The 16,560-nt window shown below is 39.5% G+C and overlaps 1 protein-coding gene across 1 annotated transcript in view; it reads left to right on the top strand.

Annotated features, from left to right (window-relative positions):
- Positions 1 to 16,346, top strand: part of sntb1 (syntrophin, basic 1) — a 37,444-nt gene extending 21,098 nt beyond the window's left edge. The window contains exons 5-8 of the mRNA XM_023409303.2: positions 1,866 to 2,002; positions 2,688 to 2,884; positions 10,090 to 10,319; positions 13,607 to 16,346. Of these exons, the coding sequence (XP_023265071.1) occupies positions 1,866 to 2,002; positions 2,688 to 2,884; positions 10,090 to 10,319; positions 13,607 to 13,699 (657 nt within the window). The 3' untranslated portion in view covers positions 13,700 to 16,346. The remainder of the gene's footprint in view (positions 1 to 1,865; positions 2,003 to 2,687; positions 2,885 to 10,089; positions 10,320 to 13,606) is intronic.
- The last annotated feature ends 214 nt before the right edge of the window (positions 16,347 to 16,560 follow it).

Raw genomic sequence — 16,560 nt, forward strand, 5'->3', positions numbered from 1 at the left:
GGGGGACGACCTACTAATAATATAAATGCAGGGATAGCATCGCACACTTTAAGATGATTTCAGTCAGTTGCACTCATTTGGGTGTATGACAGATGTAGTTGTGTGAAGAATGAAAAAAGACAGTTTGAGATAGCCGTTCAAACCTGAAATTTGTCTCACATCCACAGATCTGGCCAGACGCTGACCCCACTTATTTTAACATTGGACAAGTGTGAGGGAAGAGGGTATCAGGTGATGTTAAACCAACTGACAGGCACTTCTGCTGAAGCACACTGACACCTTCAGAGCTACCACTGTTGTGGCAGTATGTCTGTCATGTGTTGTCTGCTGTGGCCTGTCTGGCTTGTGTCTTTTACCATGTGTGAGTGACCGACTGACTTAGGGTAAGGCTCAGACTTTGGCATGTAGTTGTTACTGTTGAGGTTACAAGCTCAGGAATACAACGACAATGAGGATCCTCTATGTGTGTGTTTGTGTGTGTGTGTGTGTGTGTGTGTGTGTGTGTGTGTGTGTGTGTGTGTGTGTGTGTGCATATGCATACATGTGTGTGCATGCATATTTTTGCTTTGTGCATGTCTGCTGTGCATACAGATACATACATTTTTCAAATTCACACAAGCAAGTACACAGCTAAAGCTTCGCTCTCTCTTTCACATACAGACACACACCTGTGCAAACATATCCTGACGCTCACACACACGCACACGCATACACACGCATACACACGCATACACACGCATACACACAAACATACCTGTCTAATTTAGTACTAATGAATTTGCCAATATTGTACTGCATTTGAAGGATCAAATGCAGTACAATACTGTTACTTAGCAACATATTCTCATTATGTTAAAAAGCTGACCCTTGACCCTCTAAATCCCACGGTATGATTGGCTGAGGCAGAACTTCAAAGAGCAGCTTAGGATTCCATGGCTAGGCTGCAGATAAGCTCTCATAATGAGAATAGTTATGGAGTATTGTAAAATGAAATATGGAGCGTGTGTGTGTGTGTGTGTGTGTGTGTGTGTGTGTGTGTGTGTGTGTGTGTGTGTGCTCTAAGTTAAGAGATTAACAGTGTGTGTTTCTGAAGGGAAAGTGAGGTTTCTGCTCATTAGGAATGATGGGTGGGCGAGGGGGCACGGCAAAGTAAATGTGTTGAAAGTGTACCTGCACCTGCACACCAGCCACCTTTATCTTTATCTATTGCTTCTTTCGACAACATTTAGCTGAAATTTGGAGTGAAATATTGACAGAGACAGAAAGGTGTGTGACGGGGTGTGTATGAGAGAGAAAAATAATGTAACCCAGTCACGGGTGAAGTGAGAGGTGAAATCTGGTCTACACCACACACTGTTAAGTGTACAAATTAAACACCATTCCTCTCTCAGACACAACATTCATCCCATAAAGCAGCTCACTGGCACACAACCATTGATATCTCTGATGAAGCACCTGCTTTCATTTAAAACCTGAGGACGCTTTCAGTATTTGTGATAAATATAAGAGGGCAAGGGTACATCAAATCCTGCAGCATCAAATCAATCAAGGTTGTGCTTGATTCAAATTCTAAGCAAACTTGTGTGATTAAGATCAGTTGATGTAATTATAAAAATTACCATTTAATACTCAGTAATCACTTTTTAAAGTTATTACTTCAGACTCTAATTTGTGCACTTAGCAAAACAGTGCAATAATCCACAAAGAGGATAACTAACATTTGCAGCCAGCTTTGTTTTCTTTCCTTTTCTATTTTCATTTGAATAGCACAGTCCCCCATGACCCTGCACAAACTAAGTGGGTATAGAAAAGGGATATATGGGGAAGGCTATCCATATCTCATTGTTTTTCTGTTTGTGCTGCAGACAGAGAGTGAGAAGCAGAGCTGGAGGCCGGTGCTGGTGGTAGTGACAGAGAAAGACCTGCTGCTGTACGACAGTCTACCACGAGGCAGGGAGGCCTGGCAGAGCCCTGCACACACTTATCCACTTTTAGCAACACGGTAGGTCCAACATCATAGGTGCAGACATCAACACACACACACCATAGCTGCACAATAAAATATTTTTTTAAATCAAAGAAATAATTTCAAATAAATGAATTTTATGGAGACTATTATGTTGTCACAATAATAAAATCTATCTAAAAATATGAATATAAATAACTGATATTGCTAAAATACTACGGCAAACAAAAGGGTAAACTTGTGCTATAATTCCACTTTTATTTTACCTACTTTTAGCTTATTTGTGTTTAGTGCTTGTCAGCAATTGTTAGCATGCTAATATGGTAAATACCATTTAACATTTTTAACACATTTCTGACACTGACAAGAATTAGAAATACAATGATTATTGTTTCTTACAAGGAGCAATACAGCCTCACAGAGCTACTAGCATGATGGTAGACTTTTAATCTTGTTGCTTCTGACTTGACTTTCCCACAGCCTTTTTGGCTCAGTAAACAAAATATTTTGCAAGTTGATAACAGTTTTAACCACCAGTTTTTCTTGAAACTATGACGAAGGGCACAACGAGAATCAGAAAAAAAATCTCATAATAAGAAAGTGTTAGAAAGTTAGAAGTTTCTTTTCCTGAGGCAAGATGCTCTACTTTTTTACTATTAGTGATAACTGATTTGTTCCATATACTATATGAAAGTACATGAGTGTGTGTGTGTGTATTCAGTCTGGTCCACTCTGGTCCTGACCGGGGGTCCCCTCACTCTGGCACGGAGCTGTTCTTTGCCACTCGGACTGGCACACGACTCGGCATCGAGACTCATCTGTTTCGGGCTGAGACCACCAAGGAACTGTCCCTGTGGACCAGACAAATAGTCAACGGATGTCACGCCTCAGCTGAGATGATCAAAGAAGTCACTACGAGTGAGTCAGATTGAGAAACACAGGCACCTTTTAAAATGGTTGAAAACATGTAGAAACATTCACAATCAGACCCCAGAGATGGGAACACACACACACACACACACACACACACACACAGATGTGTAGCTGTGGATAGAGTGGAGTGAGCTTTACAGGTCACTAGGCTGGATTCACTGATGCTTCATCAGTCGTGTTCAGACACGCTGCAGCAAAACATATCTAGAGGGATTTAAAAGGCTGCAAGGGTAAGTACTGCCTGAGGTCTCGCAAGCCTAAAATAAAGTCTAAATCCAGCGCATAAAGCAAATTTGTATACATGCACAAACACAGACCACAGTTCAGTGAGATAAAGGGTTTGTGATATAATTTGACAGCCATATGGAAGATGTGAACAAGGCACTTACTATTTATAGAAAGGAATGCTATTCTAGTGTGTGTGTGTGTGTGTGTGTGTGTGTGTGTGTGTGTGTGTGTGTGTGTGTGTGTGTGTGTGTGTGTTTGCGCGCGTTTAGCATTGGGTATTGGTCATCCAGGGAATTCCTCCCCTCTCTCTGGCTCCCTCTTTGCCTCCTTCCCTCTCCAAGCACAAAATGTCCTGGGAATTACACTTCTCCCCTGGGCCTCCCGCCTCTCTGCATCTATGATAACACCATGCCAAATTAAGTTTCACTTCAAACTCCACTCCTATATGAAACGGCATGTATCCAGCAGCATATGTTACACTACACCCTTATAGTCAGCGTTTTTCACCAGTAAACTCTTGTCAAAACTCTCCAAAGTCGTGTCTGCACCCACTGATCCAGGTTTAAATGTCACGCTGTGATTAGCATAGCAAGGCTTCATTCACGTCTGCAGAGCACGATTTATATTTAACACTCCAAGGTGTGTGATAATAATCAGATATTGTATGTCACAGCACTTTGCTGGGAAATGTGAATGTTAGAAGGATATCTTATTTAATCCCATGACAAAACGCTGTCTAGACTGAAACAAGCTGCTCCACATGGACGTGTTGTAGCTTAGAAGTAGCAATGGAATCAACAGATACAGCTTAAACCTGCAAATTGATTTTTTGGCCATTTGGGGACAGTGAAAACAAGTTGGTATGACAAATGTTAGCTAAGGGTTTCTAATTTATACACCTAGCAGAAAGAAACATTGGCATTAATTTGGAGTCGTGGTCCTACCACCTGATCAATGTTCTCCTATATTCTCCTCTTAGCTCAGTTTTTGTCCATACCAACTCCAAGAGCTGTACTAACTTAACTTGAGTTGTGTGTCATTTGTTTCTGGGCAGGTAGCATACAATGGGTTACCACACTATATGCTAGAGTAGATCAAATGAAGACTAATGAAGACATGGATGTCTGTACCAAATTTAATAGAAATCCATCCAATAGTTGTTGAGACATTCACTAGAAAATTACAAGTCAACCTCGTGCTGGTGCTCAAAGTCGGAATCTACAAGTTATTAGGATTAATCCTGTAGGAACCATGAATGTACAAAATTTTATGTTAATTCATCCAGTAGTTTTTAAGATATTTTTTTCTAGACCAGCGTGTTAGACTGCCAGACTGACATCGCCATTCACAGAGCCATGCCGCTATCATGGCTAAAAATGTTTGTTTAAGCAGCTTTAATTTTCTACTGTAATGCTGATTTATGATACAGGTCAGAGACATGGGCCAAAAGAATGAGAAAAATGAGAATGGTTTTGAATGTTTATTGCTTACTATTGAATTTCTGTCTTAAATGGACCCCATAACTTTTCTGAAACAGATTGATGTTAGCACCAAGTCCTTCCCTTTTATGGAAGTAGGAAAGTAATTTACACTTCCATGAGAAAGAAGTGTGATAATGCATACAAAGTACATTCACTCATTTTTCAGCAGTTGCCACTTGAGGAGTTGTTGCGTTGACCTTGTCAGCTTTTCATCTGTGTAACATCCAGATAAATCATTGCGATGGTTTATTCACTATCCAGGCTTGTGGTAAAGATTAGCTCTGAAGATAGATGAACTCTCAATCACTCACCGGGCAGCAGGACATTCTTAGAGGGATGTTAAAGGGGAAAGTCATTTGTCCAGATATGAAATCAAATTTCAGCTGCACTTGGCCTGCTATCATTTTTCTTATTAATATGCCCAAGGTACCTTCAACTTATCAGAGGTTATGTTGATACTTTGAGTAATTAGAAAGACAAGGTATTGCAAACTTCACTGGCTTAGTAAACTTAACAGAAATCGGTAATTTGAATTGATCCTTTGCAGTGTTCGATTAAGAGAGTAATGTAGATAATGAAATTTTGTAAAGCACTCAAAACACAAGTTGAAAAAAACAGTCTCACTACGGGGTCCATTTGGGAACTATTCTAGAGCTTGCAATCGTTTCACATGATCTTCATCCGCAGGAGTTCTCATGTTGCTTTGTGAACTTCCTCACAACTGCTGCTAATTGGTGATCAAGTTAATTAGAGTCACCTTTGCAGTGGTTTTTGTAGTTGTGACTAAGTTAAGTCTGCATTGTCATACATTTTCTTAGCTTGTTTGCTTTCTTGCCAAGAGTTAGATTAAAAGATCGATACCTGTGTCACTGTACTAAATACAAAGCTATAGCCAGCAGCCGGTTAGCTTAGCTTAGTATACACACTTGAAACAAGGGGAAACAGCTACCCTGGTGTTGTTCTGGTAACAGAATCCAGATCCCAGTTCAACATGTTTGTTTAACTCATACAAAAATCAAAACAAGTTGTTTTTTGTGGTTGGTTTTATTTGCTTTGGACAGAGTCAGGATAGATGTTTCCCCCCAGTTTTGAGTCTTTGTGGAAAGATAAGCTAGGTTAACTGTCTGCTTAAAAACACCAGCACAGCTTGTTTTCTCATCTACTGTTTCCACGGTCAAGAATGAACTTTGAAACACAGATCCAAAATATTATTTTAATTATCAATTTCAGAGTCATCTGTTTAAAGCCAGTAATCCCACTTCTCCTGCTTTCTGTACTCCCACAGTGTTCTTGGTAATATTGTTGTAAAAGGTGACAGCTTTTAAACTTGTTAAATTGTGTGAGAGGTCGATTGGGACTCCTTAATGAACAGGTAAACAGCTTAATGACTTGACTTGAAGCTATTTTACCTCAGTGATTGCGGGAAATTAACCTATTAACCTGCTGTGACTCTTAAAGTTGAGCACAGTGGGATGCCGTCTCAAACTATGAAACTGCTCTTAATATCATTTACGGGTTTAAAATAAATGACTGTGAAAACTGATTTCTTGTCCTGTAATAACCTTTTAGCGTTTCCACTTCGTCGTTATGGTAACAGAATTAGTGTCTCCCTCCTCTCCCACTATCTCTCCATTGCCCTCATTCATTCAGTTCCTCTCTGTCTATCAGTTATCACTCTCTGCCCCTCCTTCCCTCCTTCTGTCTTGTCCACTCACCGTCAGGATGAAAGAAGGGCTTTTGTTGCAGTCTGAAAAGCCCCTTTCTCTATGCGTGTGTGTGCATATGTTTGTGTGTGTGTGTGTGTGTGTTGTGTGTGTGTGTGTGTGTGTGTGTGTGTGTGTGTCTGTCTGTGTGTGTGTCTGTGTGTTCTGGTGGGAAACCCTGCTTCCCCACAGATCAAGGCTCTCAGGTGGAAGAGTAGAGTTTCAGGTCTAATTTGCACTCCTGAACACAACAAAGACCCCACACTCTTTGCCCCATTTACCGTAACTGTTATGCCATTAGGGAGACGTTTGTCCTGCCACATTGTTTATACATCATTAGAATAATATTACACATTATGAGACTCATTTTTCATCATGAATGGGATGTCTTAAGGGTTATGTGGATATTAAATTGTATATTTGATTGCGTGCATGCTTCATTTTTCTGTTTGATTCACACTTTCGTTCTCACCAACATCACTTCCTGAAGTTGTAATCAACACACCCCTGTTGTTTAAGTGCGTCTCACACTTGATAAGGACAGGATAGATTAGTGTAATATGCTGCTCCACTCCTGACACAACACCTCAGCACCTAATCTGATCAACATGGTTAAAACCAGCATTGCTGCTGTGGTATCGCATCTAAAAATAGAGAATTCTGTGTGTTACAATATATTATGAATACAATACAAAACAATACAGTGATTCTGTTAAAGTCATCTCCTGAGAAAAATGTCACATACATAATGAGGGGTTGGACAAACTAAGATGAACACTTCATTACATCAGCATTGCAAACACTGCCACAAAAATGGATTATTGATTATTGGTTGTTTGACGATTAACAGTATTTCTCACTCCATGATAATCTTATTACAATCCAACTTGCAAGATGTGTTCTCCTCTTTCAAAGCAGTTTACCTGCATTTAGCAAAAAAATGTCAGTCAGAGACGCCTTTACAGCAAATAGTTAGATTTGGTGGAAAAGGATCTGCTGCTGTAATCAACAATACTGCAAATGTAGCACATAAGCAGAAAGAAGAGGCAGCAAAGGTGAAGTGTTTATTTGTTGTACATCTGGAAGAATATGATTGGATGTCACTAATCAAGTGTGTAGCCAAACAGCTGATGGTGAAGCATGATTGAAAGAGTTACTGCAAACACAACCTAAATACTCTGCCTGAACTCAAGCTAAAGCTCCATTTATAATGTTTGAGGCTTCCCCCCCTCTAGCATACTAAATATATCTGCAGTTTCATTTTACCAGTGCACCTGCAATTTGGGCTCTGACTTTGTCTCATGTTGCTTTGTAAACTCCCTCATTCAAGGGCTAATTACCCTACCTCTTTCACAGCTGACTGCTGCTAATTGATAATCAAACTAATTAGAGTCACCTTTGTTGCAGTGTTTGTAATTGTGAATAAGTCATTTCAGTTTGAGAGTGCTTTTCATTGATTTCCCTCCCTGCTGAACCATAAAGTTCATGAGGAATTTATGTTACATTAAAATGTGCAGAACGCAATAAGATGCGTAAAAAAAAAAAAACCCTAAACAATCACTGCAAATAGGAATCAATGTAGCATGCATTTTTTTATGACATGGTAACATTGTGCAGTACAACCGATCCATCTACTACTCTGTGCAGGATAAATTAGATTCACAAGAATTATTTGCACATTGTGTTTGACCATAGTCAGACATGTATGTTTGTTTCATAATCGCCTTTAGATAAAGAGCGGAATGAGGAAGGGATTAAGGTGTGTATGGGGCGATTAGTGTGCTCTGAGTGACGCTGTGGTTAAGCAGACGGAGAAAAGGCCTGTTGATAGTCAGACAAAAGAGACCGAAGCAGGCCACAGGCAGCGACAACACACGCACATACATATATGTAAACACACCTGCATAGGTATTGTGTCGCCCCGAGAGAGATGGCACACATATATGCATCCCCATTTCTCTTTCACATATCTGCAAAATGAAAAATACATTCCCAATGCAAGCCAGCATTGAAGCATTACACATACTCTCACTGCCAACACTCTCTTCTCCGTACATGATACACACACACACACACACACACACACACACACACACACACATCCTGCTCAGGCTGTCTGCAAACAATGGAAAGATAACAGTGCTCTTCTCGCTCACTGTCTCTTTTGTCACACAAACACACTTCCTGGTAGATCAGATGTTGTCAAGAGAGGGGAGCTTATGGTCTAAATGAAGTTTTCAGCATGCAGCCTTCATGTCTGCTGGGTTGCTGGGGGCTGTGGGTTTGGGTGGGGGGGGGACCTCTGCTGTCAAGACACTGAAGAATACGACTAAATGCAGCTAGATCAAACTGTGTGGAGACGAGACAGGTTCTTCATTAAAGCAGAGGAAAGTGATGCGTAAATTGGGAGAGTAGATAAAGATAGTACACTCAGCTTTCAGCGGGACACATGCTGTGAAGAGAGAGGGGAGAGAGCGGGAACAAAAGTGCTAAGAAATGTGGTAGAACAGATAAATTACACTCTCTGCTTTCAGCGGGATGGTCTCCATGTGAAGAGAAGAGGCTGTCATTGAAATTGTAATGTGTTATCTGAGTGAAGCGACATGGGACACAGATAGATATCTAATGTATCGACGGGGTGTCAGTGGCAGCATTGAAGTTGTACACTGTTGTTGACAGAATGGTACAAAATGTTTTAATAAGGAAAGCAAAAAAATATACTGTATTATGCTTCCCTACAGTTTATTATACTATAGATACAAAACTGATGCTGTCTCTTTCTACTCTCATTGATACCGATGAGAAAAACCTCTAAACATTATAATATTTATGTACCCAATAAACAGTAGGCAGGCATTAAACTGTATATTTTAATGCTTAGCCTATTAAAACATATTGTACCATTTTGTTGTCAGTCAGTGTCTTCTGAACAGTAAGAGTGGGAAAACATAGCCAAGAACGTCATAACAATATCAAATCATTATACTTCATGAAAGCTGAAAAAAAACACACAAGATTAAATGTTGTTGTCCATGATGTAAGTGTTTCTGTTATCAAACCACAATAAACTCAGGTCTACAGAGTTAATTGGAAACACTAGTATAGTGCGATATAAGGCCCAGCATTAATTCATTTATTCAATACTTAATCTTCAGAAAGTATTTACTGACATTCAAAGCTTTGTTGTCTAAGCAATGAATGCTTCTGGGCAAATTGTAATTAAAAACTAATAAAACAAGTTAATGATGTTTTTTGTTACGTGTGTAAAGAGCTGTCTTGTGTAATGTAGAACAGAGGAACACAGTAAATGTGTTGGACAGAAGTTTGTTTGTTTCATATGTGATTTTGCATCTTTTCCAGTCATATGATCAGGTCTGTCACTAAAACCAGCTGAGAAGAAGAAGAAACTGTTTCAATGTCATTCATCTTTTTTGTATTTCAAAAGAAAGTGAAAAGAAAATGAAATAACTTTGTACAAACATCCAACCTACTTACATAACAAATCAATCACACTGAGTGGCCCTGCCCCTCCAATTCTAGCCAACACTTGGCACTGAAGCCATTAGACGATACAAGAAGTACAGTTTATCCCCATAAAAGTAAGGAGGGTTTTCCAAATCCACAAAATGCATTTGAAATTGCACTGCAACAATGATTCACATCACACTGTAATTCTTATTTCTGTCATTCTCGTGTTAATACTGCAGGGAGATATGGATTAGAACAAGAAGATTTATTAACGATCGAAAATGATCAACGCTCTCTGTCTGTCATCCAGGTTGTCTGTACCGGGGTCAGGAGTGCCGGCTGGTGATTCACTACGAACAAGGCTTCTCTGTGCTGGCTGACCCCAAACTGGCAGACGGGGAGAACGGGGAGGAGAGAGGGGCTCACACTCCTTCAAGGCCCAGAGTGCTCCTCTCATACCCCTACGAAAAACTAAAGATGTCCTCAGACGACGGAGTCCGCATGCTGTTCCTCGACTTTGGAGGGAAGGAGGGAGAGATAGTGAGTGTCATATATTTCTAAAGCGTTATGTTTTGACACAGAAAATGTAACAAGACGTGTTCTGACAGGAGCTCTGTTGTGCTCAGTTGTTCACGGTACACTGAAATCAAACAGGATGAAAAATATGTTTGTGCTCCAAGAAAATATCCATCTCGGAATATTGTGACTTTTACTATTAAAAACAGCTGCAAGTGGTATTCATTCTTGGCTACATTATGCTGGAGAATGGTTTGTGTATAAATAGCTAAAAACGAATGATTTGAAATTATATTTTTTTTGGTTCAGCTACAACATAATTTGAAGACCCCCTCTATGAAAATCAAGTTTTTAACCTTGATAACATGTCAATATGGTTGTTTGTTTTTTTTTATATAATAAAAGACATTTCATGAGCAAAATAAGCAGCCAACGCTATGGCTGCGTATTCCCACCTTTGAACTGCAGTGAACCATTGGCAGTCAAAATCCGAAACTGATTCAGACAGCCAGGGTTTCATAAGTCATATACCTAAGGAACCAATCCTGTCAAGTTGAACCTGAAACCTGAAACCTTGTCGGTACAGGGAGCGAGAGTTTGCATTAACACAACCACGAATACCACTTCCACCATTGCTAACTAACAACCTAAACAAATAAAAGTATTATCTAAGTTTTTTTGTCTGCTAGTGGCCAATTTTGGTGCACATCAGACTCTCATCTAAGTCTGGGTCTGTCTGAGGCTTAAACATGTATGGCAGAGTCTCTCCAATGTTTCCTCTGATGCTAACCATCTTCATTCGCACTGCTCTTTCACTGGTCCACCAAGCAGCACCTGTGGGTGGGGCACAAGGCCTGATCCAGAATTTCTCACTGAGGAAGAAAGCGTGCGTGTGCTTACAGCCCCCTTTCATAGTATCTGTTATTTCTTATTTGTGAAAACCATGTACCCAAGTAGTACCAGAATGCAACGTGGCACAGGACTGAATAAATTTTCCCCCATAGGAACAGTGGTTCAAATTTCAAATAAACAGTGACAGCCCTTATGTTTTAATTTTAAGTTAAACTGAGTCAAAATGGTTTTCTTTTATCTTTTAGAAATACATTTACAACTGAGCTTTCAAAGTTATACTGATGGATAAAAAGAAATATATTTAGCTTACTTGGCCGTGGTCATGTACAGCTCACAGTAAACAGAACAAGTTCATATGCTCTCTCATGGGGTTTGAGAAAGCCTTGTGGGAAATGAAGCAAAACACAAACTGGACTACAAGTATAGAAGACAGGCAGGGGGAAAGTGGTACAGAGGAAAGTAAATTACAGCACTTCATCACAAAATAACTCTGTAATAAAAGGAACTGCACACATAATGCAGGTCTTCCAAGGTTAGAGCATTCGAGAGTTTTCTATAAAAATAGCCTGTCACTTACTGTGAGGGTTTTAATCTTTTTACACCACTGAACAGCTCAGTGTACGGAAGTCCAAGCGGCCCGTGTTTCAGGGGCCGCCCTCTAAGCAATCAGGACCAATTTAATGTTTATACCTGAAAACAACCAAGTACAAATACTCCCACTGCCCAATATGTTCATCATTTCTGTTTTTAAAAGTTTCATTTTTTTAGTCTCTTGGATCTTATTGACAATGCTGATATGAATAATAATGTGGGTGTCAAGAGAATGAGCTCTAGCAGCTCTTTTATTACCTTCCCCTGGCACTAATACAAACTGTTTTTACCCAGAAAAACAACACTGATGTTTCATCATTCATCATAAAACCACAGCACTGTGATTTACTGCATGCTGGAAAGTAAAGGGGCAGTGAAAACTAAAATATTTACTCTCTAGGCTTATGGGATTCAGAAATTGGAAACTGAGGCGTTTCATATATCAATGTCTGGATCTGCCTGTATGACAGTCCACATACTGCTCCGTGTAAAACTTCTCTCAGATACATTCATGTCTGACTGCTCAGTTTATGCTGAAGGCAAATAAGCAAGGACTTGGGAGCTTTGATTCAAACCCCTCTGTTGGCTACCTTAGCAGAACAGATTTTAGTGTCTGTAGAGTTTCTGAATCCCAGCACAGTCAATGACAAGGCTTTATAAAAATCCCAGGACACTTGTGGATGTGGCTGATGGCTCATTAGCTTAGCATTTGAAGGTGGAATCAGCTGGGCTTTATTTTTCCACAGTGTTGACTATCCTGTCATTACTTGGCAGGAATGAAGTGTCTAATTTTGTCACAGCAATTGATAGTTTAAGGTGCAAGCCAAACCATTGATTGTGGCTTGGAAAACAAAAAAATACATACACACTTCAGAAAGGCAAAGACGAGGGTAAGACTAAGAGTCGATGTTATATCATATGCTAGTGTCTATGTGAGGCTGTACTTATACTTAGACACAGTGGTGCTTTGAGCTGAATGCTAAAATACTCATAATGGCAATGCTAATGTGTACTGTACAATATTGACCTTGTTCACCATCTTAATTAAGTGTTAGCATTCGGTAATTAGCGCAAAACACAATGTACAGCTGAGACTGATGGGAATGTTAGTTAGTTTTGCCTTGTTGTTGACTTTTCACTGCTGCTTCATAGGAAAAGTCAGGGGATTACTAAAGCTGCTGGGATTCATAAGGTACAAAAATTCATTGCAATCCATCCAATAATTCTGAGATATTTTAGTCTGGATCACTGACCGACATCACCATCCCCTGAGCCATAAGCTGCCAGTGTAGCAAAAAAAAACAAAAATAATTTCATCTATTTCAATGCTTGAAAATCCTGATTTTTTTTTAATACGTGTGAAGCAATTATGGTGCATAGGTCTGCTCATGTTTCCTGGAGATGAGGTAGCCTGTAAAACTTCCTCAGTGTTAAATTTGACCGATTAAACAGTAGTTTAAGTGTGAATTTATGGGTTGAATCTCCCTATAGGCCTTAGGAACAGGATGTGACTCATAGTACCGGTGAAATCACCCGCTGTTGATTCAGGCTATGAACAGAGCTTTGTTCACAGTGATGTGGTGTTTGTGTGTGTATAGTGCTTAGCTCCAGATAGGACTGTCTAATCCTTGCCTCATGGGAAACTGTTGACTGTGGAGTTAGTTTTGAATATATTTTTATGGTTTTATGTGCTTTACAAACCCTCTTTCTTTTCTTTCACCCCCCACCCCCTTCTCTCTGCCATCCCTTCTGCTTATGCTTTAATGAGTTCTCACATCTTTTAATCTTATTCTCTCCTCTGTATCCCCGTCATGTTTTTTCTGTCCTGTTCTACTTTTTAATTCTGTTGTTTTCCTCTCTTTTTGCAGCAACTGGACCTCCACTCATGTCCAAAGCCAATTGTTTTCATCCTCCACTCCTTCCTGTCCGCTAAGATCGCCCGCCTGGGTCTGGTGGCCTGACAGCCTCTCTAAAGGGACATTTCACCTCCTTTAAAAAACAGTAACAGAAATCCACCTTGTTTCTACACCTATCTGCAGCCCGCATGCAGTACACAACGTCAAAACTCCTTCAGCTGGGGACCCAAGCTGAGTGAATGTAGCTTCTTTCTGGAAATTGACCTTTTTTGGGTCTCCAACTCTAAATCAAACACTGGAGAAACCAATCCAAACTGGTTTTTGCTGTGAGTGAAATGGACAGATTTTTTGGGGACAAACCCTCCCTTTAAGGGCTGCATGGACTGAAGTGTTGGCTGAAGAACCACAGAAGAAAACATGGACTGGACTAGATGCGGAAGGATGATACACATATATATATATATATATATACAGACAGAGGGACACACCGAAAGGAGTAGATTGGGCATTACTGTCACGTCCAGGATTGGAAGGACTGGACAAGTGCAGCAGGGGTTGAGATGAGTTTACTTTTAATTCAGTCAAAATGTAATAGCAAACTGCCTTCCATTTACCATTTATATAATTTATTCACCATTAGCTCTGAAAAGACAGTCTGAATTTCGCTTGTAATTTTTCTTCCACAAACAGTTGGCACACTGTGGAAAAACATTTGTCATACATTTGTCTTTGTTAGCGTCCCCTGAGATGTCTTGTTAGCCGTGTCAGCATTCATCATTGAAACTGGGAGCCACAATCGGTGGCACAGATTCCCACAATGTGACAGCCGACTCAAATTCAAATAGTCTCAGTATTCTTTTAGCGGGTTGCATATGGTGACCATCTGGTGGTATTTCAGTGTTTGACTGATTTGACAGTGATCTGACATCAGCTACTGTATAATGGCTTCAAATATAAAAAAAACAAAACATTGGCTTCAGTTACATGAATTATAATTTACTCAAATATTTGGTTTTTCTTTTGTCATATTTAAATTCTATGTCCCATTTATCATTTAAAAAACAGGAATAAAAACTCAACTCATCCAAGTTTTGAAAAATTAGAATAATAGCCTGCTATGGCAATTTTGTCCTCAACACTGGGGAACCAGCTGGAACTTACTGTTGTTTCTGTACTTGCAATTACATATTTCACAGTAACACTAGTATTACATATTCGCAGATGTTTACGATGAGGATATACAGATGTATATGATTCATTTATCCTTAATATTGCCATGAGTAAATAATAAGGTAATATTCAGAATACATAGGTAAACACATTTTGACCAGATAAATTTAAGGCAATAGTTTGATCCTACAGAGAAATATACTTTTCCGCTTTCTTGCTGAGACTTAGATGACTTTATGAAGTTACAGCCACTAGCCAGTTATCTTAGCTTATCTTATCTTAAAGACTGGCAACAGGCCAAAACAGTTACTCTGGCTCCGTCCGAAGGTAACAAAATACACCTACTAACTGATTAACACGTTATATTTGTTTTGTCCATACTGTGCTAGTTAGGAGATTTTGTTAAATTTGGACGGCGCCAGGCAAGCTGCTTACACATAAACAGCTAGATTGTAAACAGATTAAACTGAACATACGATGTTTTGAATTTCTCTCAATCTTTATTCTTCATTCTACTTTTGAAACAGCAGTGGGGGAAAGAATCTGTTATGGAGATTTGCAGCTGGTTAGCCTAGATTAGCATAAAGACTGTCACTGCCCATGGCCATGAAATAGTCCGGCACACAACCCTGGTATTGATCTCGGCAAGAAAGCGAGGAGCCCTACGTGGATTTCCCAGCTTGTTGGACTAGTCCTCTATAGGTCTGATCAGACATGATGATGCTGTTCGCTCCTTTCCTTTATTTGAGGGTCATCATTGTAAGTTTCATGTACCAACTGAAATGCTTTCCATGTATTCTTTGTAGAGCTGATCATGTTCGTCTGGTTAATGGACAAACTACATGTTATGCTGTGCCCCAGCAAGCAAATATCTGCCATTAGTATTTCTAGTAAATCTTCATAATTCATATTGGAAACTGAAACTCAATCAAATTGTGCCACAATCAGTCAATCAAATATTATTTATCTGTCAATTTAACAAGATAGCCATCCTAGGAGTCTTCAATCCTGCTTTAATCCTGCAGCAGCCAGTTTGGCTCATTATATTTTTGGAAGTTGTGCAGCAGACCAGATCGGTATAGTGCACTGTCTGACATGGTCTGCTGCCAGGTCTTTCCATGTGCCTTCAGATGATTGAGAAGAAAATAAATATTTGAATTGTGAAAGAAACGAATCGTAGAGATCACGGGATGAGGGTGGAGCAACAATGTGACAATGACTTCTATGATGGCTACATTAGTTTTGGCTCAACACGCAGAAGCTTTTTGTTTTGCTCTGTCCTTTATATCATAACACACGTTTCCAATGAGCATTTACACATGCACTGTGAACAATGAGTTACACATTGTAATCCTATCGCACTGTAGTAGGAACATCGTCTGTTTTGTTCATACTAAATGATAGTGGAGGCATTGTAACACACGAAGAATCCAGCACTTACTGATAACCTCAAGTGGAGAGAAGCTTTGATAAGTAGATTACTCTGATGCCTTCGGCAGCTACTGTACTGTCACTCAGAATGATAAAGCTTAGTTTTTAACTCGAACGGTGCACATAAATAAATGTATTTAACGAAAAGTGACACGACGCATCTGTTTTTATTGTCTTCATTTGTGATTTATTCATTTCTCATCAACTGCAAATACAAATCAACAGAAGCAGTGGGCTGGGGAGAGTTTCACTTTCACTTCAATTATATGAAAATGTAAATGACATCCACAACTTGTTTGCTAATGATACTGGTTCTTAATTAATTTATATAATATGATATTATTAGTAGGATATTAGAACTGTTC

Source organism: Seriola lalandi, unplaced genomic scaffold, assembly GCF_002814215.2.
Source record: "Seriola lalandi dorsalis isolate HSWRI2012SDOR001 ecotype SW California unplaced genomic scaffold, Sedor1 jcf7180002054387, whole genome shotgun sequence".
Taxonomy (NCBI): Eukaryota; Metazoa; Chordata; class Actinopteri; order Carangiformes; family Carangidae; genus Seriola; species Seriola lalandi.